Source organism: Abrus precatorius, unplaced genomic scaffold (assembly GCF_003935025.1).
Source record: "Abrus precatorius isolate BTA unplaced genomic scaffold, Abrus_2018 Scaffold8, whole genome shotgun sequence".
Lineage (NCBI taxonomy): Eukaryota > Viridiplantae > Streptophyta > Magnoliopsida > Fabales > Fabaceae > Abrus > Abrus precatorius.
This window is the reverse complement of record NW_020874428.1, coordinates 26599515-26618988: the sequence shown is the minus strand read 5'-3', so window position 1 is coordinate 26618988 and position 19474 is coordinate 26599515. Positions and strand designations below refer to the sequence as shown.

General features: G+C 33.0%; 3 protein-coding genes across 6 annotated transcripts; 1 reads left to right on the top strand and 2 right to left on the bottom strand.

The window, feature by feature from the left end:
- Positions 1-71: 71 nt before the first annotated feature.
- LOC113846339 (dihydrolipoyllysine-residue succinyltransferase component of 2-oxoglutarate dehydrogenase complex 2, mitochondrial-like) lies at positions 72-6901 on the bottom strand. 2 transcript variants are annotated; one of them, XM_027474470.1, is made up of 15 exons: positions 6740-6901; positions 6376-6465; positions 6179-6256; positions 5485-5542; positions 5363-5390; positions 3837-3898; positions 3144-3218; positions 2981-3036; positions 2849-2893; positions 2441-2722; positions 2256-2350; positions 1637-1727; positions 1442-1552; positions 983-1177; positions 72-565 (listed from the first exon to the last, which is right to left on the bottom strand). In XM_027474470.1, exons 2-15 carry the CDS (start codon positions 6424-6426, stop codon positions 374-376), a joined length of 1419 nt encoding a protein of 472 aa, XP_027330271.1. In that variant the 5' UTR covers positions 6427-6465; positions 6740-6901; the 3' UTR covers positions 72-373. The 2 variants fall into 2 exon arrangements, with proteins under 2 accessions (XP_027330271.1, XP_027330272.1); XM_027474471.1 differs by lacking the exon at positions 6740-6901 and having other exon boundaries at positions 73-565; positions 6403-6426.
- A 791-nt stretch (positions 6902-7692) lies between these two features.
- LOC113848555 lies at positions 7693-8527 on the top strand. The gene is made up of 2 exons (XM_027478167.1): positions 7693-8039; positions 8149-8527. The coding sequence occupies exons 1-2, from the start codon at positions 7789-7791 to the stop codon at positions 8279-8281; spliced, it is 384 nt and encodes a 127-aa protein (XP_027333968.1). The 5' UTR covers positions 7693-7788; the 3' UTR covers positions 8282-8527.
- A 583-nt stretch (positions 8528-9110) lies between these two features.
- On the bottom strand, positions 9111-17474 carry LOC113848554 (rab3 GTPase-activating protein catalytic subunit-like). Of its 3 annotated transcripts, none has more exons than XM_027478165.1 (14): positions 17080-17474; positions 16807-16883; positions 15959-16165; positions 15487-15584; positions 15016-15209; positions 14705-14883; positions 13678-14022; positions 13524-13588; positions 12955-13003; positions 12688-12844; positions 12315-12399; positions 12148-12217; positions 10060-10200; positions 9111-9586 (listed from the first exon to the last, which is right to left on the bottom strand). In XM_027478165.1, exons 1-14 carry the CDS (start codon positions 17174-17176, stop codon positions 9365-9367), a joined length of 1986 nt encoding a protein of 661 aa, XP_027333966.1. In that variant the 5' UTR covers positions 17177-17474; the 3' UTR covers positions 9111-9364. The 3 variants fall into 3 exon arrangements, with proteins under 3 accessions (XP_027333966.1, XP_027333965.1, XP_027333967.1); XM_027478164.1 differs by having other exon boundaries at positions 9180-9586; positions 16807-16886; XM_027478166.1 differs by lacking the exon at positions 9111-9586 and adding an exon at positions 11890-11958 and having other exon boundaries at positions 10077-10200; positions 16807-16886.
- Positions 17475-19474: the final 2000 nt, after the last annotated feature.

The window sequence follows — 19474 nt, the reverse complement described above, 5'->3', positions numbered from 1 at the left end:
TTGCATCCAATCTGACTCAGGATAGCAATTGATAAGATGCATCTGAAAACCTCGTTCGCGACAAAGTAATACCAAGTAAAGAAATCGCATTATTACTTCAGGGGCAATCCCTACAATAAAGTTTATAGTCGTTTCATACAATTTCTGAGCCAAAAACTGACCCTCTTCATGTTAAATGAGAGGAATAGTGGGTTGCAAAAACAGAAGTATACCGAATTAATATAAGACAGAAATTGGGATAGGATCCTAAATCGTTTGCTCATTACAAATTAAAAATTACGGGCAGCCGCAATTCAAGAGACAAACAAAAGGGTACCCATTATGGTATTTGAATTTTGGGTTTTAATTTACTCCAGTAAAGCAGAGGTTCACTTCATATGTCAAGCAGAAGCCTGCGAGGATCCTCCACAATATCTTTGATGCGTCGCAGGAAGAATACTGCCTCTCTTCCATCAATTATTCTATGGTCATATGTTAGAGCAACATACATCATTGGCCTTGGGACAATATTTCCTCCAACAACCATTGGACGGCTCACTATGGAATGCATACCCAAGATTGCCGACTGCCAAAAACAATAACTGCATGAGTTTTCTTTCAAAATGATAGTTTCAAATTTTATCGTACAAATTGTTCACAATTGTTATGAATCATTTAAAAAACAATTATCCAAATTCAACTACTAGCACAGGGATTAGATCAGAATATATATTTTGAATTACACTGATCCTTCTGTGGAAACAAATAGCATTTTGAGTAGTTATTGGTGACAAAAATAGTTATGTTCAGAGGTCCCTGTTTGTTTCCACTTCTTGTCATCAAACATAACCCGTGGGATTCTTTTGACGAAAGAAAGCATTAAATGATTAACTACTATCATATTAAGAAAGAGAAACAACTTTAAAGCTAAATATATCAAAGAATGTTTTAAAAAATTAAAGTAAAAATTATAATAACCGTTAACTTAGTAGAACTTCCAAACCTGGGGGGGGTTGATGATAGGGGTACTCAAAAGGCTTCCATAAACACCACCATTGGATATTGTAAGAGTGCCTCCAGCCATCTCATCAATTGATAAAGTTCCTTCATTTGCCTTCTTTGCAAAAGCATTGATCTGCTTTTCTATATCAGCAAAGTTCATGGTATCAGCGTTGCGGATAACTGGCACAACAAGGCCCTGTGAAAGCAATTGAAGGTTGATATTTGGCCAAACACAACAAGCACATAGATAATTTTCTTTTATATATACTTCATTACTTTTTAATAAGCTCCGTAATCCAACCCTTAAAATCATGCTGACCAAGCCAAGACAGTAATTGACAGAAGTCAACCAGAAATGGTTAAATTTCAAAAAGAGTACATTACCAAATTTCAACCGCAACCATTTTTCTACATAATAAAACAAAGTAAATGAGACAAGGTAAAGGTGACTGATAAAAACCTTTGGGGTACCAACAGCTATGCTGATATCAATATAATCTCTGTATATAATATCATCCCCATCAATAACAGCATTTACGATTGGCTGATACTGGAGTGCATTGACAGCAGCCTAACATGGAGACCAAATAAAATATATGAGGAAATAAAAAGAGATGGCCCAGTTAGTCTAAATTTCATTAATTTGAAAACATACTTTGACAAACCCAGACATAAGTCCCAATTTGACTCCATGCTTTTCAACAAAAGCATCCTTATAATCAGCACGGAGCTTCATCAAATTAGTCCTATCATTAAGAGCAGCAAAATCAAGGAGAGAGTGACAAAGGTAATCCACTATATAAAAACATGACAGGAAACACAATCAATAATCGATAATTAAACAAATGGAGTCACCCTTTTCTATTATGTTTTGTCTACATAATAATTGAATTCCTTCATCAATGCCATGATACTGGTGTTATGATGTACAAACTAGCAGAGCGGCATAATGCAAAATTACATACAAACTAGCAACCTGTATGTATGCAATGCCTCACGGCTCCATCTAAAGAACAAAAATAAGAAATGCGCATCCACTAGGGTATGAATAATTTGATGGAATACATAACAGGTATTGTGGATCTAACAATGACCATGAAATTAACAGAAACACCGTGACTCTCCAATAATACATAAATTTAGAGTAGTGTATTCAATTAGGACCATCACCAAATAGTGTATAATTAGGAATATTTATACACATAAAAAAAACAACCAAAGCTCAAGACAATGTTCAAAGCTTCTGCTAAAATTTGACAATCAACAAAACTTACATATCAACTTCATTGAAGGTGGTCAGCATAGCAAATGTGTTCTGGGAATCTTTCAACCGTGTAGCAACTCGTTTCCGAAGCCTTGTCATTGGAACCTTTGAGAATGAAGGAAGACATCAAAAGAACATTCATGATTGCTAAACATAAGTCAGGTAGGAATAAAAATCACAAAATTACAGACTCACTCGTCTTTCTCTTTCCTTAGGGGGAAGCTGGGGCTCGGTGGGTGAGCTCCGTGAAGCAGGAGGAGCTTTGGGTTTCTCTGCAGTAGGAGCAGCTTCAACTCTGGTTGCCTTCTTCTCCTCACTAATCTTTTGAGGGGTCGACTGAGGAGCAGCTTTCTCAGACTGAGGAGCAGCTTTCCCAGATGTAGTCTCAGATGGGGCAACATGAGTAGCATCAGCAGACCTTGAAATGATTGCTATCTTGTTACCTGGCTCAACAGTATCCCCTTCACTTGCTAGAAGCTGCAAATCATTAAATAGATCACACAAGCCAAATTTAATAAAAGAAAAAGAGAATAGTAATCTTTTTATCATTTGGGGGTTGGGGGAATTCAAAACAATTCAAACCTATGAAATAGTTCATAGTACCTTCACAATCACACCTGACTCGGGACTTGAAACATCAATGGTCACCTAATTAAGGAATAAGGAAAAAGGTACAGCGTTAATTATACCCATCAAAGTCCTTAAAAACATTTGCATGTTGTTTTGATATAGCACCTTATCTGTTTCAATTTGAGCAATTGGTTCATCAACATTAACTCTGTCACCAGGCCCTGCTCCCAATACATCAAAACATGACAGTCAAATCACCAATAATCATTGAAAATAACAATTTAAGCAGATGAAAACGAAAACATAAGCAATAAGTTGGTTAACATACTCTTCAAAAATTTTGCCAGAGTTCCATCAGCAATAGATTCAGCCAAAGGAGGGACCACAACATCAACCGTATCTCCTTTATCACAAATATAAATAACGTTTGGTATCTTAAAGATATTATCAATCAAAACCCAAAAAAAAGACAGGTGAATTAAACAACATAAATGCCAGAGAAATGGAAGTCACATTAATAATACATTACCCTTCATAGGGAGACTAAATTTGGTCTTACAATTACAACCTAGACTCTAGTCTTTCACTAAAGTGATACACTGAAAATGCATTTTAGAACATTCACCAATTCCTACATATAAACTAAATTCACATAATGCAAAGAAAATACAAAAGAAAAATTTCAAATAAAATATTTAGTCATTTAGAATGTACACGATATTACAAAACCATGATCACATCAGTGACCCCAAGAATTGCCACTCATTGCATTTGCAACCATACTGAATCTTCCTACATGTGTTCCATCTTTTCAAACAATTCAAAGAAACAATATAATTCTGTAATTTCAGAAATTACAGACATGCAATATTCTATCATAACCATGGATTTTGTATCCTCTTTCAAAGATTTAAAACATTTTATGATAAGCTGTGTGCAGTTATCCTTCATGAATAAAATAAACTTCAATAATAGAAGTAACTTCAATGCTAGAAAATTGATAAGCATATCAATATCTCACCACTTTCTGAAGAAAATGGACGCCTCCATGTTTGCATGGTAGCATCCTGATGAAAATGCTCCCTACATAGCAATAAGGCAATATCAGAACAGTATCATTGACGATCAGAACAGTAACTCCTTCCATTTAGTCATTCATAGTTATCAATCTAGGATAGCATTGTGTAGCGACTGACCCCATAAGTACTACAGCAAAATAGCACATAATGGAATAACCACTACTTAGAAATAGTATATACAATTAAACAAATTATACTATATACATATAAATGCTAAATTTTTTAAAAAAATTCCTAAAAATTCATGAAATATTCATCATAAAAAATAAAAAGCTCATAGGTCTTAAGCAAAACATACAAAAAAATATCAATAAAAGTAAAAGAAAAAAACAAAATGATGTTTCTGGCTGAAGTGTAGGTGTTGCATGGTAGATAGACTCAGAAGTGTGAAGATCTACATCCAATTAGGGATTTTTTAAGTTCTGAAAAGGGGAATGTAAAAATCAATGTTGCCCCTGAAAAAATGTCCCACAACAATATTGTTTGCAGTGCAAAAATGGTTACTTGTAGAAAATTTCACTTTAGCACTCCTATAGTGCCACTAGGGCCACTATTTTTGCCTCAATTGTGGCAACTGTAGCAACTATTTGAAAGCACGCTACTATAATACCACTACAGCCCATTATTGATAACTATGCATTCACTCATTAATTAAAAATCTGTTGTTACTGCACCCCAAATTGTCTGTAAAAAAACCATCAACAGGGTTAGATTGACTACATACAAAACTAGAAGAATGCATAGTGCATCATTGAGTTCTTATGCTTCCTTTTTTTCCTTTAAAAATGCTGTTTCAACTAATATCTCTGTAACTTCTAATGCCCTTATTAACACCAAAAAATTTAAATACTTGGTTTTTATAGGAAAATGAATATGTGATATGAATGTTTTATGTGCATAAGCTAGCAATAGCAACATATAAGAAGAAGTGTAAATCTTGCAACTAGAAAAACTGAACAAAGGCAAGGGAATCACTAAATCTTAAAACCAAATTTGTCACAACTAAGATTTAGGACTGGACTAAGCTTATAAAAAAAATCATTTTTTTCATTTTTGTACACTCTTTTTTCATTACCATCTCATTCCTTTTTCCCCCCTTGAAAATCCTGGTTGATTGGGAAACAGAAAATGTTTCTATTTTTTAATTTTATTTTCATCGTAGCTGTTAATTTAAACTATAAGAAAATTTATGAAACCTTTGAACCTAATTCTAACACTTCATGGTCTGATTGGAGTGTTTGATCTTATGTTTCCAGACTCCAGCTTATTTTAAACATTTCTGTAACTACAAGCACTCTTTCAGGTGTATTTGTTATTTTCAAGGAAAAAATTAAGGAAAGCCAATACTTTTTAACCAAGTGCCCCTTACTAATTTGTGTTTCTATTTCTGAGCCAACCTTTTTTACACAAACAGAATACTAAGGCAATACTTAAACAAAGCCTAGGACTAGAAAATGGTGTCACTAACCTCATAGGCTTTGAATTAATCCAGCATCCTGCAACAACAACAAATTTGATGACAAATTACAAAATTGCAGAAATCATTCAAGTCAATCACACCTAAACAATTAAAAAAATAAGCAAAATTACCAGGTGTTATGTGACAGAAATTCCTGAGGTTTCCACATCCTCCTGAATGAAATGCAATCTGTTAAACATAATAAAAAATAGTTGTAAGAACTTCCAAAGTATATCACTAATAAGTAAATTGCAAGCCTCTACAACGATGAAGACCATAGGTAACACTTCATCGCAGAAAGATAAATGACAAAAGCATGTAGGTTCAAGAAATCAATTTTAGAGGGAGGAGCTCAATAGAGAGGAGAGAGTAAAAGGGAATAAAGATAATAACACATCCTCCAAACTAAAGAAGATTATCCCAGGAAATTTATATGTTTAGTCTATAAACTAAGCAGTCAGTCCAAACACCATGATCAATTTCTTTTCAAACTGATGAAAAATCCAGAATTTATAGATGCATGCATTATTTTCAACTTAAAAAAGTTAGAAAATGAAATGCACCATATAACCATCAAAATTATTTCAGCTTAAGAAAGAAATTTCATAAGAAACAATTACAGCCACTAAGCAAGATTAGGAAGTTGCGACCAAGGACCCAGTAATTGAACATTTTTTTTGCACAGGTAGTGCACTAAACAAATATCCCAAGAATAATTTTTTTTTTGCACAGGTAGTGCACTGAACAGCTGGATAATCATAACTACGTTATAACAAGAAAAAAATCATATTACGAAAGTTGGGTGCAGAAAATTAAGAAAACTACCTCTTTTTCCAAAATGGAAGAAACTCTAGCAGGAACTGATGGGCCAGACCAGATCTTATGAACTGACTGACCTAGAAACTGAAACAAGAGTAAAGCAGAATTGAGGCTCCCTTAAACTTAACTCTAATCCATTAATCAAAACACGCACATTCAAATTCAAAATTCATCATAAATGATTAGTAAGACCAAGCTCTCACCAAAGGAGATGGGTTGCCAGAAGCAACCCTTCGCCTTATGACGCCAAACATGATCAAGCTGGTAGGTATCTCTTCTTTCCAAATTCAGACCTAATTCAACAGATAACAATTTCAGTAATACTACACCGAGAAATAACAGAAAATGCATGCATAGGTAACGCCACCGATCTATTTCTCTTCAAAACAACAATAATAATAACAACAATACAGTAATTCTGATGAATCCACCTGATTCAAGTGTTCTAGATGCAGATTTAAAAAATATGCTGGGAAATAATAGGAATGCAAGTTCATCATGAACCAGAGAGTGAAACTGAGAGGATAGAAGGAACGATGGAAAAAGAGAGAGTGAAGAGAGAAGAACCTGAGTGCGAAACGCAGATCGAAAGGTAGGGTTGATGGTGGAACGGAGACAGAGGAGATCGCCGCCTACGAATTCTGAACAGGAATATATATTTTACTTTTCTCTCTCTATCATTGCTTTTCTAATGTCTAGTTTCCCTATTTTTTCGTTATTGTCTTGTATATTTTCAAGGTCAAACACCGCATCTTTTAAATATTTTTTTTCCTATTATAAGAAAAATTATTTTCCTCGCATTTGAATATGTAATAAGGAATAATTAAGGTGAAAATATTTTGTTATTATAAAAAATTAAAAATAATATTGTTAAAATATCAAAGATTCTGTTATTTTTTTAGAAAATATTATTTTTTTAGAAATTATGGTAAGTTTGTATAAATAATATTTTTAATGATCATTATCTTTAAGATATTGAATTTTTTTAAAATAAATATAAATGATTAAATTTCATTTAAATAGTTAAAATTTTAAATCTTTTAAAATATTTATTTAATCAGTTACTAATTATTGTTTTTGTATAATTACATAATTTAGATTTATAATTTGTATGCTCTTAAAACGGGGACTACTGTAATTATACAATTTTTTAAAAATAATACAAGAGCATTTTTCCAATTATTCCCGTTTACGTGACTGGAAATCGAAATCCTATCAACATTTTAAACTAATGCTATCAATAATTTTGTATTAAAAATGAACTTTATCAATTCAACTGATATTTGCTTTGATAAATAACTAGGCATTGTTAAATTGTGATAATTTTTGTTGTTATATTTAAATTTGTAGTATAATGTTGATGAAATTTAAAAATGTGTTTTTTGGTCAACAGAAATTTCAAATGTTGAATAATATGGATATTCGAAAACTTGGGCCTCAGATTGTAGGAGTAATAAGGAAGGCCCTAAAACTGTCCCCAACAAATGTCCAAACTGTAAGGATGACATATTTACTAAAATATAACCTCCCAAACATTATCCCAAGCAAACAGGGGCTGGCTGGGGGAACACGGTGAATCAAAACAATCATCCTGAAAGAGCAAAGTGAACAAGCACATGAGGTGCATCCAGCTCCAATCTTCATTGCTTTCCCATTCCTTGCATGCAAAACACAAACCCAAGCTACATCATATCATGCAGAAGACCCAATTATTTTGGCTTTCTACCACCCACCAACCTCCACGGGGCCATCACCTCCCTTCAGCAAGCTCATTGAGTACCAAGGCACTCTCACATTGTGTAGTCGTTGCTAATGCTATTACCCCCCCAGCCAAATCCGGTGACATATCCACCTTGCTTCCAATAAGGTCCAATTTCTTTCTTTCCCTTAATATATCAATTTGACACTAAGCTTAACCTTACTGCAAACTTTAATAACACAGTTTTTCTCAAATATTCTTTGTACATTATTTGCAGTGCTGTGCTTCTATTAGTGTACTTCGTAGGGAATTTTGTCGTGCCAGGTTTCCTTACCAAGTCTTTCGGATATGATAACTCGAACGAAGACCAGGAAATTGATGATGGAGATGAAACAGAAGAAGATGAATAGACAGCTACAGCCAAGGAAGAAACAGGATTACTAAAATGTGAGAATTGAGCTTACCATGCTTCACCCATACTGCATAGTTGTTTGAATTTGTCTTTTGTTTGCCTTCAGATTACAAAAACATTACCCAGAGTCATTTGTGTTGGCCCTTATTACGTACGGTATCAGCTATTCTAGACTTGGTAGCGATTACAATTTCATGAAACCAAATTGTTCCTGCCCTTGCTTCGGCGGGATTTCTATCTTAATAAACAAATATTTTCGTAAGTAAATATTGCATTAGTATACTCTTTATCCAATAAAAGTTAACTTAGTTATTAGGGATTGTGACTCTAAACTAACCATACGATAAATTGAAATTTGATAAATATACGTAATTTTTTTGTACTGACAAAATTTATCATTAGTGATACTTTCAGACCAAAAACTATCAATGAAAGCAAGCATGAAAACTGTCATTTTATGTCCATTAGATTATATATTTTATATATTTGTTTGTTTTATCAAGAACATCGTAGCCAGTCAACCATGATAGGATCAGGGTTCCTACAGAGAATTGTCAAGTGATAGTGTTATTCTGAAAAATACCCCAACACCACCCGATTGAATGCAAGTGTAGATTGTAAGAACAAAGGAATTTTTTTTTTCATACCCACTTTTTCTTATATTTCTCTTACATTTTTTTTTATCTCTTTTACTTCTATCACATCTCTCATCACATTTCTCTCCCTCCCTCTCCCTCTCTTTTCATTTCGCTTCCTTCTACCTATTTCACACGCCCCATAAAGAATAACATACAAAAAAAGGGGTAAAAAACTGGTGGCAAACTGGAGAGAAAACAAATATGCTATATCTTCAATTCCCAATGAAATATTTGCTACAGAATTCAGCAAGCAAGTATTTGGAAAAAGAATAAAGAAAATTTACAGTTATCTGCAGGGGGAGGGGGAACTCAAAAAAATATTGCTTATCCTTAATTAAAAACGGTGAAGATGAAATTTGTCTAAACAACTCTCCAACCAGTCTCTAGAGAAGGTTTCTCAAACGGGGATGAGCATTCAGACTTGGGAGGATTCTTTGAAGCTGTCAATGAAACTTGATAGATTGCCGACAAGGCTTTATTTCATCGTATATCCGATCTTTTGAGGCAGACTTTTTCAACAGTTTATCTTTGCCACCAAAGATAAGGCTTAGGCTCTTAAACCGGCTCTTTGGTTCACCAGTAATCATAGTTAATTCTTCTGTCTGCTTAATCATCTTTTGTGCTTCGTCGGGATTCAGTAACATTGTCTCCACTGTTTCATATACCTTCACGGGGACGTGACCATTTAATTCTCTATTGAATAATATTATTATAAAATAGTTGCAGATAACAATCAACTACACCCAATATTATTATCATTTGCATTTCCAGAGTACATTTTTCATCCCCGTGGGCTCACGGGTAGTTTGTCTTGCTCGACGAGCTTGCATGCTAAAAAAAAGCAAATTAAATAGTCCAGGCCTCCTGGGGGCTTTGATAAAGGTATAAGTTTCAGTCAATGTGATAGTCCTGAAGTGTTCCTTTTCTTCTCAAGACTCTGTTTTATAAGTTTATTTATTTATTTATTATTTATATAGGGAATGACTCATCAAATAGGTGGATAAAGCAAGAATTTTCTCCACTGGGTGTTGTCGTACTGACCATTGTATTAAGGTATAAATCAAGATAAAGGGCTTCACAAGGATTTGGGGAGATGCTATATAATTTCATCATAGTTACTTGGTCTAAGAATACGCACCTGAACAAGATCATCAACTTTCTCATTTAATTTGTTGCTTTGACATGTGGCAACTAAGTACTCCTTGCAGTCATAGAATAACTTCGAGAAGTCACCATTTCTAGACAGCATAGGTTCAGCAATTGCAAATCCTAAACCAAGCTATATAATTAAAACCAAAGGTTATGATTAGAAGGGCATAAAAATGCCAAAAGCATTGAAATATATCAATGAAATCTAATCCACTCATTCAAAGAAGAAAGAAAGAACAAGCTAAACTTCCATAAAGAACTTTACAAAATTACGGGATTATGTATGAGGATAGTTCATCAATTAGCCAATATTTTTGAAAAAAAAAAAAACCTTATGTAGTTATAAAAAATCTAAAATAATTAAAACTAAGAACAATTATAATTCTTTCAACAAAAATCGGTGAAACAAAAGAGCAAATGCTATAATCTTCATAAAACTTTAACAGCCAAAGCTATTGAAGTCTGTATTTTAATTTTGATCAGAAACAATGTCTTATTAAATGTTTACTATACATTTTCTTCTGTAGGGAAAAAGGAAGACTATATTTAAATATGGTATTTAATAAACAGTACAATGATTCCAGTGAGGGCTATATCACTCTTCTTTGATTTACACAGGTTATTAGTCCTATGTAACGAAGAAAGCCCTCCCCCTCTTTACACAGAAAAATATTAAAAGTAATACCATTTCCTCTCTTTTAAATTCATACTGGCAGATGATATGTATGTTTGTACTTTGTACACTTTTCTTGTTTTCCTTCTCTCTTTTTCAAAACATATAAATTTTGATCTTGGACCCACACATCACAATGGACATCTGACTAATGCTAATACAGTTCAAACCTGGTCAAAACCCAAAAATTGAAGTATTTATACTAACAAATGCATTAGAAGTGTTACTTTTTTATTAAAAATATCGACACAAATTAGGGATAAAGATGGGCATTTTTATCAAGTGAAATAAGCATTAATAGTAGATCAGGGAGAACTTAAAAATGCATGATATGCTTCTTGTGAAATGTCCAATCACTTTAACTGGATAATTTATCCAAAATATCTGCCCTGACTTTGCAACTATTTCTAAGATTCCTTAAGAAAATTTAAGTCATAAAGTCACTTTTCCACAAGGTCACTTTTCAAGATTCCTCACAGATGGGCAATAAATTTCTGTTTTCAACAGAGCACTAACGCATATGCTCTTACATTTGAAAGAACATATAATTCCTAATCAAGCAGAGGAGATGAGTATTGTTTGCTTATCATATTAGTGAGTGCCTCAGAAATCACTCTAAGAAGCATGTTCTACCATACACACTATTGTCCTATTGATAATGGATTCACAGGAATGTCTGGAATGCAAAAGTGCAAGCATGCATATGTTAAAAGAGTAATATTGTGCTATCTAAAATTCTTTCAAATCCAGCATAGATAATATGTTGCTGCCTTGTATATTAGAGCTTTAGGAAGGTTTTATGAATGGACTTGCGGACATGATCAATTGGAATCCCAGCCTCATCATTCTGTGCTTTCATAAAATGGCCAGAGAGCAATACATTCACTCAGGCGACCGACATTACAGGTAATATTTTTATCTAAGGTTCTTTCAACCACCAGTATAGACAACAAGTTGCCTTATATTAGAGGCAGGTTTCAATTTCTTTTCTCTCACTCTACACCTAAAACTAAAACACCATATTTTTAACAATAACACTATAAATTAATAAACACTTACAATTTTAAGAATTAGAATAGGGGTTTACTCAATAATCTAAGATCACATAAATGCTTAGATAGCTATACATTCTCTCCTGTGACCTACTTTACAGGAATACTGTTTAGCTCTTGATCAGCACCTTCATGGACTTCAGTCTACACTATATTCTACAATCTGCTTTATAGATTCAGTCACCAGACTCCAAGAAATAAACAAGTAAATATAATTTTTAAACAAAAATAATGTACTCAATATATGAGTACTGATATTAATACTTTATATATCCATTATGTAATGACAAATGACAACTATTTATACTCAACAAAAGTAACTAATGCGATAGAGATAAAATAAAGAACTTACTAAAGAAACAAACAGCTGTCCAAAAAGCTCAGAAGGATTGATGTCCTCAAATTCATTGAGGATGCCCTCCCTATAAACGAATGTAACATGAGATTCAAGGGATGGAATGGGGGAAGGGGGAGGGGGTTATATAACAACTAATATAAAAAATGTTTATTTGGACTTACACTGCCAAATCTTCATCAAAGAGAGGTGCCTGCTTAACAGCAGGTACTGGTTTAGATGTTTCCCACAATTCACGCCACAAATTACCTATCATCAATGTGCGATGAAATTCAGAGAAGTCCTCTAATATGAAATCGAACACAAGTGCTCAACAATTCCTATTTTTCTTGCATGTTACGTGTGTTATATAATAAAACTAAGACATCACTCAAGTTTAACCTATCTGCATAAACTTTACCATATGATTTGTTTCAAGCAAAGAATATCCACAATTATATCAGACGCTGATAGTCCATTGACAAGAAAAAAGGCCACAAAATTGGGTTGCATCAGAATTTAAGTATCAATCTAGGATGGAAAAGCCTGTTAGTACACCTTCTTTTTGCATTCTCCGACTTAGCTGACCTTTGGCAGACAATGGCTCACCCCCATCAAAAGAATCACTATCCTCAATACTTGCCTCATTATCTGTCCAATCAGGAGGAGAGTGCCATCTTACAAAATCCTCCAAAATACACCCGGGATTTGCAGCCTAAAATAGGATAAGAAACAACTAGCTCAGCCAAAACATTGGGCACATTCAAAATAGTAAAAAGCATTCAGATATCAGTAAGAAAAGTTCCCTCCAAGGGAGAGCCAGACCTTGAAAGCCTGCATATCTGAGAGCAGTTGCGAGCACCCAGCACCAACACTAACCATAAAAGATAAGTTAGTAATCATGAAATGCATAACTGATGCTAACTATAAGCTATTACATAACCGATGCACATATGCAGTTAAATAGAGCTAGCATTTGCATATTACCCACATGAGAAACAGATATATGATCATCAATGTATTACAAAATAGCATTCTGTGAAAGCTTGGTTGATCAACTAGTTCATCAATTCAAATTCCAGAAATTATTCAAAAAGCAGATCAAAGAAGACACAGGTCACAGTTCAGGCTTCAGATTCACAGTCACAGACCTTGGTCCTTATATGAATCAATAGGAAATACTCATGGGTTAAAGTAAGATCATGCCAAACAATTCAAGGAATACATTTAACGAGAACTGAAGAGCCCAAGAAGCAAGATGAGCTTGGTTATTTAATCACAAGATTTGTGATATAAAACAGCAAATGGAGATTTGTACAGCATATATACCATAAATGGATTTAGATTTAAGATAACAGACAGGATCAAAGATGAATCTCAGATAGCGTACAAACCTCCCAGTCCTCAGCACAAACTCCTCTGTTTCCTTGATTAGATCTTCTGTAAGCAAAGGTCCTTCCTGCATAAAATGGTTTTGAAGATCTCATGAGAGTAATAAGAGTAAGTTTAAATTGTAATTATATAGCAAAAATAAATATTTTATCAAACCTGGGTAACGGGAGAATACACAGGCTCGCCAGTTTCCAACAATGTCACATCTCCAGCTGGGTAATCTGCACCAAGTCGAAGAACAAGCTCCCCACTATTTACCCTAGCATATAGAACAGGGGTAGCAGGAGCTTCACCATAAGAATCAGTTGATTCTTTTCTGTTTGAATTAGCTTGCATCATCATAGAGTCTAGAGATTCAGTGGCAATAAAACGGAGCGTTTTCCGAGAGATGCAACAATTAATTACTTGAAATTGTTGATACAGAAGACATGACTTCAGATCTGGAATCTCATGCTGGGGGACTCCAGGCAAGTGTTGATCCTCAGACCAATGTTTTCTTAGCTGCATCAATAAATAAATAATTCAAAATACTTTTCTTCAGCAGGTAATTATGAAGGAAAAGTAATATTACTGATCCTAGTTAAGTTTGATGCTAAACCAGATATAGTTATTTCTTTTCTTTCATGGACAAGCAGATTTGAGCAGAAAAAAGTAAGAGAAAAAAAAATAAAGGCAAACAACTTTACAGAATACATAGGATTGAGTTGTTTATGAAAGCCTTCAAGTTTCCAATAACACACTATGAAAAACTTGCTGCTTTTCTGCACTTGCTTTATTTCTTTGCAAAAAGAAAGGGGAGGTTAACAGGATGCAGACTTCTTTTAGTTAGAACGGAATTAAATAAAATATAACAGGAAGGGGAAAGAATCCGTACTCCACCCTTAAAATCAAAACAAGAAGACAAGAATAAAACATTTCTCAATATGGCATTGATTCATCTTTCTTCTTAATTTATTGTCCAAATGATATGATCTAAGATGAAGCTATTAATCTAGTAATGATGATTCACTCTATTACTAAGATTGTAAGCACTTTAAACAGACGGTTCCTTGAGATAATAGTTTATATATAGTAGCAAACATGATCACTAGCGTAAAACTGTAAAGTAAATCAAGATTTCAAGGCTATTAATAAGGTGTTTATGTGATATCAGAAGTAGAAGTTCTTCTCAAGTTACACATACTTCAGCAACAACTCTGTGCCAGAAAAGTGCCATTTTTCGAAGAGACTTGTAGTTTCCAATGATTTCAGCTAGCTTAACAACAAGGCTTTCGGGAGGAGAACCATGAATATCTCTTGGCAAAGATGTCATGGCAGTTTCCTCTGGATTAGAGTTGATCTTCCTTCTAAGGAAATCTCCCTCTGCGAATATCTTGCAAATATTACAACGAAAGTGAAAGATCATCATGGGATAATTTGTAAGAGAAAAAGACAAGCATAAAAAGGTTCTCTAACATAATTATGTCCTCAGCAAGCCACCTATAATTCACATACCTGGATCAAACAGAGTATTAATCAAATGTACAACTCTTTCATCGCTACTAAACTCAGAGGTAAGTTTGTCCGCCTTTTCACGCAGCACTAAAGCCCTAACAGCAGAGAGACTTAAGCCTGCCCTCTCTTTGGCAGGCGAAGAACCTGCTGATGAAGCTAGAAAATCTTTCATCGACTTTGTTTTACTTCCAGCCCTAGTCAAAAGGTCCAAAAATTTTAAGGGAGGGGCTAGATGTTTTGTTGAGCTGAAAATCTTTCTGAATGATAGAACAAGATTCTGATGTTGTTGAACTATAAAAACTTGCATTGCTTTCAACAAATAAGTGCTAAATAGAGACAGGGAATTTAGAAACCAAAGATATAGAATGTGATAACATTAAATAGAAGTATAGAACCTTTGAGTAGTTTACAGAAAGCAACCAGAAAAAGAGGCAACAAAAGGAAAAATGTGCAAAAACAATCACAACTTACTCGACAGCTATTGCCAATTGTTTCAGCACAGATGACGGAGGAATGGGATGTTTAGTTGCATCAGTTAGGCCTTCAACTGAGGGAATTGTATCCGAAGCCTGAATCAAAGTTTTCATTCATATATCATTACAGCAACCTATACCCATTTGTGCATAATTGAATTGAGAAATCAATAAGAAAATCCCAGTTGCATCACAGACAAACCATGAGATTCTTAATAAGAAGGCATTACCAATTCGTCACAGGCATACCATGCATTTCTCTCTTTCATATTAACTTAGTAGTCAAAGATGATGACTGATGACATGACACAGTCTGACATGGACTATTTTGAAATACAATATGTTCATGGTCGGCATACATTATCAGATTTTGCTAATATCCTGGCATAACTGCCTGGTCTAGAAACTTCAATTATCTGTGTACAATTGGAAGATAAATCGTTGAGTTAAAATGCTCAAGATTTTCTTACCTTGGCCTCAAGATCATTCTTCATATTCAGAATGTACAAATTTTCATCATAAAAATGAATTGCCATGTTTGCATCCCCAACTTTATCTGTATTTTGATTTTCAACTTCTTTTCTCCCTATCCGAATGTTCTTAATTCTATCTTGCCAATCCTGCTTTATTCCTATATGTGGAGGCCTCCACTTTATATGCTTCAATTCACTGCGAAGCTGCACCATACCAATACAAAGACCAACTGCATAAGTAATTACAACTCACTACAGAACAAATGTTGCTTAATAAATACCTAAACATAAACACAAACAAACATAAGAAATATATATTAATCATCTTTACGCCAGAACACACTTTGGATTATAACTTTTCCACTTTGCAAGACTCCCGCAATATTGTAACAATTAACTATGAACAAAATAGGTAAATCATCTCCATGCTTAGCTTGGATTCCGAATTAATTCTGAGGAAGGACATCAAGGAAATAAACCAAATAAGAAACAGAGTTCATTAGATTCACTAAATAAAATATTTGTACCCATCCAATCTCAACACCGCAATCTGAATTTCCCTTCCCCCATATTATATAACCTTTAATTAGACCCTAATCCTAACGAAACAAACAAATATACTTTCGTTTGCTCAACCAAATTAATTTCCCGGAAGAGCGTACATTAACACCACACTCCAACGCAACAAATTAGGGAAAAACCAAAAAAACCAAAAACGCAACAAAACAAAAACCAATTCAACCTTGGTAGGATTAAACGTTGCTACCAATTCCAAATTCGAAAAATAAGAAATAAAAAATAAAAAACGATGCAGGAAAAATAACAATCACTCTCGTCGCCATTACCTTCGACTCGTTCTCGTTGTGAGGAGATTCAATTTCCGATTGCCTGGTCAAGCTGCTGGGCGATCGCTTATCGTGATCTTCTTCACCGGTCAACAAATTGAGTCAATGCTCATTCCGAAAACAATTATTATAATTTTATTTTATTTTTTAAAAATCTCCCCGAAAAAAGGAAGATAAAAGAAAAGAGAAAAGCACATCCATTTAAAATGAAACGAAAATGAAATTATAAATAGGAAATGAAAGAGATTGGTTATGATGTGGCGTGAGGAGAACCTCGATCAGATTTGAAGTCCATGAGAACACGCTCCGCTTTCGCAGCCGCGGAATGGAAGGCGATCCTTGCTTTCGACACAAAAGTGGGCTCGTCCATTTCCTACGCCCAGGGTGAGCACGTTAAGCCACGCGCTTTCTATCTATGAAGAGAGGTGAGGATTGAAGCGTTAAGAAGAGAATAATAGCGAGTGATCATAGCTGAAGAAGAGTAGAGTTTCCAGTATTTGTACTCTACACTACAGACGAGTAGATAGAAGAAGAACAAGTTGAAGCTTATGCTGATGAAACGATGCTTCCTAATTCCTATGGTAGTGGAAGATCACAAATTCAGTTCTCTGCACTAAAATATTCCAAAACGGGTATTTAATTTTTCTAATTTTGTTTAAGAGGTTAAAATATTATATATGCGTCCGTGGCGAATGCATTATAAATCTTAGTGGCCGGCCTTAAATTCATTTCTGGAAATTCATGGCGGTCTGTATTTCCTGCGTTCAAATCTGACATGGCATAAACGACGCGATTGGAGGAAAAAATGTGTCTACAATTGCTTTAAATTTTAGTTTAAAATGTTTTTGAATTGATAAATAATTTTGTTAAATAAATTGACATAGTATAATCATAAAAAAATAATAATGATTTTATTAAAAAGATATTTATAATATTTAAATCATACAAATGTAAAATATTTTTAATAAAATATCCTATTATTAGTTGCTTAGATTCATTTTTAAATATTGAGGTTAATATTTTATTTATTAACAAATTTCAATTTATTTTTTAAAATGTATTTAAAGAATTTAAAATATTTTTTACCAACAAATATTATTAATACAGTGTTTTAAAGTTTTTAACTATTTTAGACATTTTTAATAAAAACATATTTTTTAATTTCTTTAACGATACCTTACAAGAAATTCTCTTACATTTAATTAAAGTATAATTATATTTTACCAAACATATCTTATTTTAAATTTTAAATATAAAAAAAAGAATAATTACATTGAACTTAAAATTATATAAAACAAAACTAGGAAGAGAATCAAAATTTTAATATTATCCTAATTGAATATTAACTTTGTTTGCAGGAATTATTATAAAAAAATTAAATTTTATTAATATAAATTCTTAGAGTTGATTTTAAACATTTGAAAGTAAATTGTTATGTAACGAATATTTATTATTTTATTTCCTTTAAATATACTCTAAAAATTAATGAACTTTTTTTTAAAATACTCCTATTAATATATTATATTTATAATTTTATAACAATATATAATCATAATATTAGTTTTGCATAAAAATGTTTAGTCATGGTCTATGGTCCTATTTAAGTACTAACTTGTTATTTAATGAGACGAGACTTTCTTGGCCGATAAATTAAATATCCAGCATTCAACGTACGGAATTAACTACGGGTATCTATTCCAAATGAAACATTTATTTTTTGAATGTTTTAATTTGAAATTATCTTAAGGATGTCAGTCCAAATAATAGCTTCTTCCTTCCTCGTAATGTGACCCCATAGAAATTATTAAAAGTATGATGTACTTACTTCTCATATTTGTTTGTTGCTGAATCAACTATCGGAGTTAGATATTAAGCAGTTTTATGCACTAGGAAATGACCATAGAGAGAGACAAGGCATCCATGACGGGAATTCTAACTGGCTTGGAATATGCTTGTGGGTCCTTTTCAAAGATATAAAGTTGGGGGTTCATGCAGAATTGGCGGGCATTAAATCACACATAAAGTCATGCAAGATTTGCCGGCATTTTTGTTTTAAAAAATAGTAATAAAATGTTTTTGTATTTTTAATATATCATGATATATTTTTTAAATAAAATATATTTTTAAGATATAATTAACGGGATATTTATTTTTTTTATGTATAAAAAACTGTATCAACTTACAATAATTTTTTTATTACTTTTTTTTTCAATTACATAATTTATGTCAAACGTTATGACCATGCCAGAAGAAGTTTTGCCTTGCCAAATCAAAGCAAGGGCAGTCAAAAAATTTATATCTTGGTAGAACTTTTATTTTTTTTTTATTTACACATTATTTGGTTGAAGGATAACTTGAGAAACGATAATTTAGATAGAGAAAAAGTGAGAAAACTTTATGGATCTTTCTCGTTTGATTAAGTGATGATGATGATGAACCTATGAGATTTACCTTTAATGTTTTTTTCTTCTAGTAGAAACGAAACAGTGCAGAGAAGAAAGATAATTAATCGACACTTTGTAAATACTAAATTTTTAAATTGAATATATAGAAATTTTAAATCATTAAATATAACTAAAATACATGTATAAGTTTATTTAAATAACATAATTTTATTAAAATGTGTTTTTTAATTAAAAATATGAAAAATAGCTTCTCGTTTTGGTAC

What these genes read in the sequence shown, in the direction of transcription:
- LOC113846339 (XM_027474470.1), bottom strand. Translation starts at nt 6,426, where the DNA reads ATGTTTGGCGTCATAAGGCGAAGGGTTGCTTCTGGCAACCCATCTCCT. An exon ending in CTTCCATTTTGGAAAAAGAG is followed by an intron (nt 5,543 to 6,178) that starts GTAGTTTTCTTA and finishes TATGTTTAACAG; the next exon opens with ATTGCATTTCATTCAGGAGG. An exon ending in TTTCTGTCACATAACACCTG is followed by an intron (nt 5,391 to 5,484) that starts GTAATTTTGCTT and finishes TTGTTGTTGCAG; the next exon opens with GATGCTGGATTAATTCAAAG.
- LOC113848555 (XM_027478167.1), top strand. Translation starts at nt 7,789, where the DNA reads ATGAGGTGCATCCAGCTCCAATCTTCATTGCTTTCCCATTCCTTGCAT. An exon ending in TCCACCTTGCTTCCAATAAG is followed by an intron (nt 8,040 to 8,148) that starts GTCCAATTTCTT and finishes CATTATTTGCAG; the next exon opens with TGCTGTGCTTCTATTAGTGT.
- LOC113848554 (XM_027478164.1), bottom strand. Translation starts at nt 17,176, where the DNA reads ATGGACGAGCCCACTTTTGTGTCGAAAGCAAGGATCGCCTTCCATTCC. An exon ending in ACAACGAGAACGAGTCGAAG is followed by an intron (nt 16,166 to 16,806) that starts GTAATGGCGACG and finishes GGTATGGTGCAG; the next exon opens with CTTCGCAGTGAATTGAAGCA. An exon ending in TGTATTCTCCCGTTACCCAG is followed by an intron (nt 13,589 to 13,677) that starts GTTTGATAAAAT and finishes CATTTTATGCAG; the next exon opens with GAAGGACCTTTGCTTACAGA.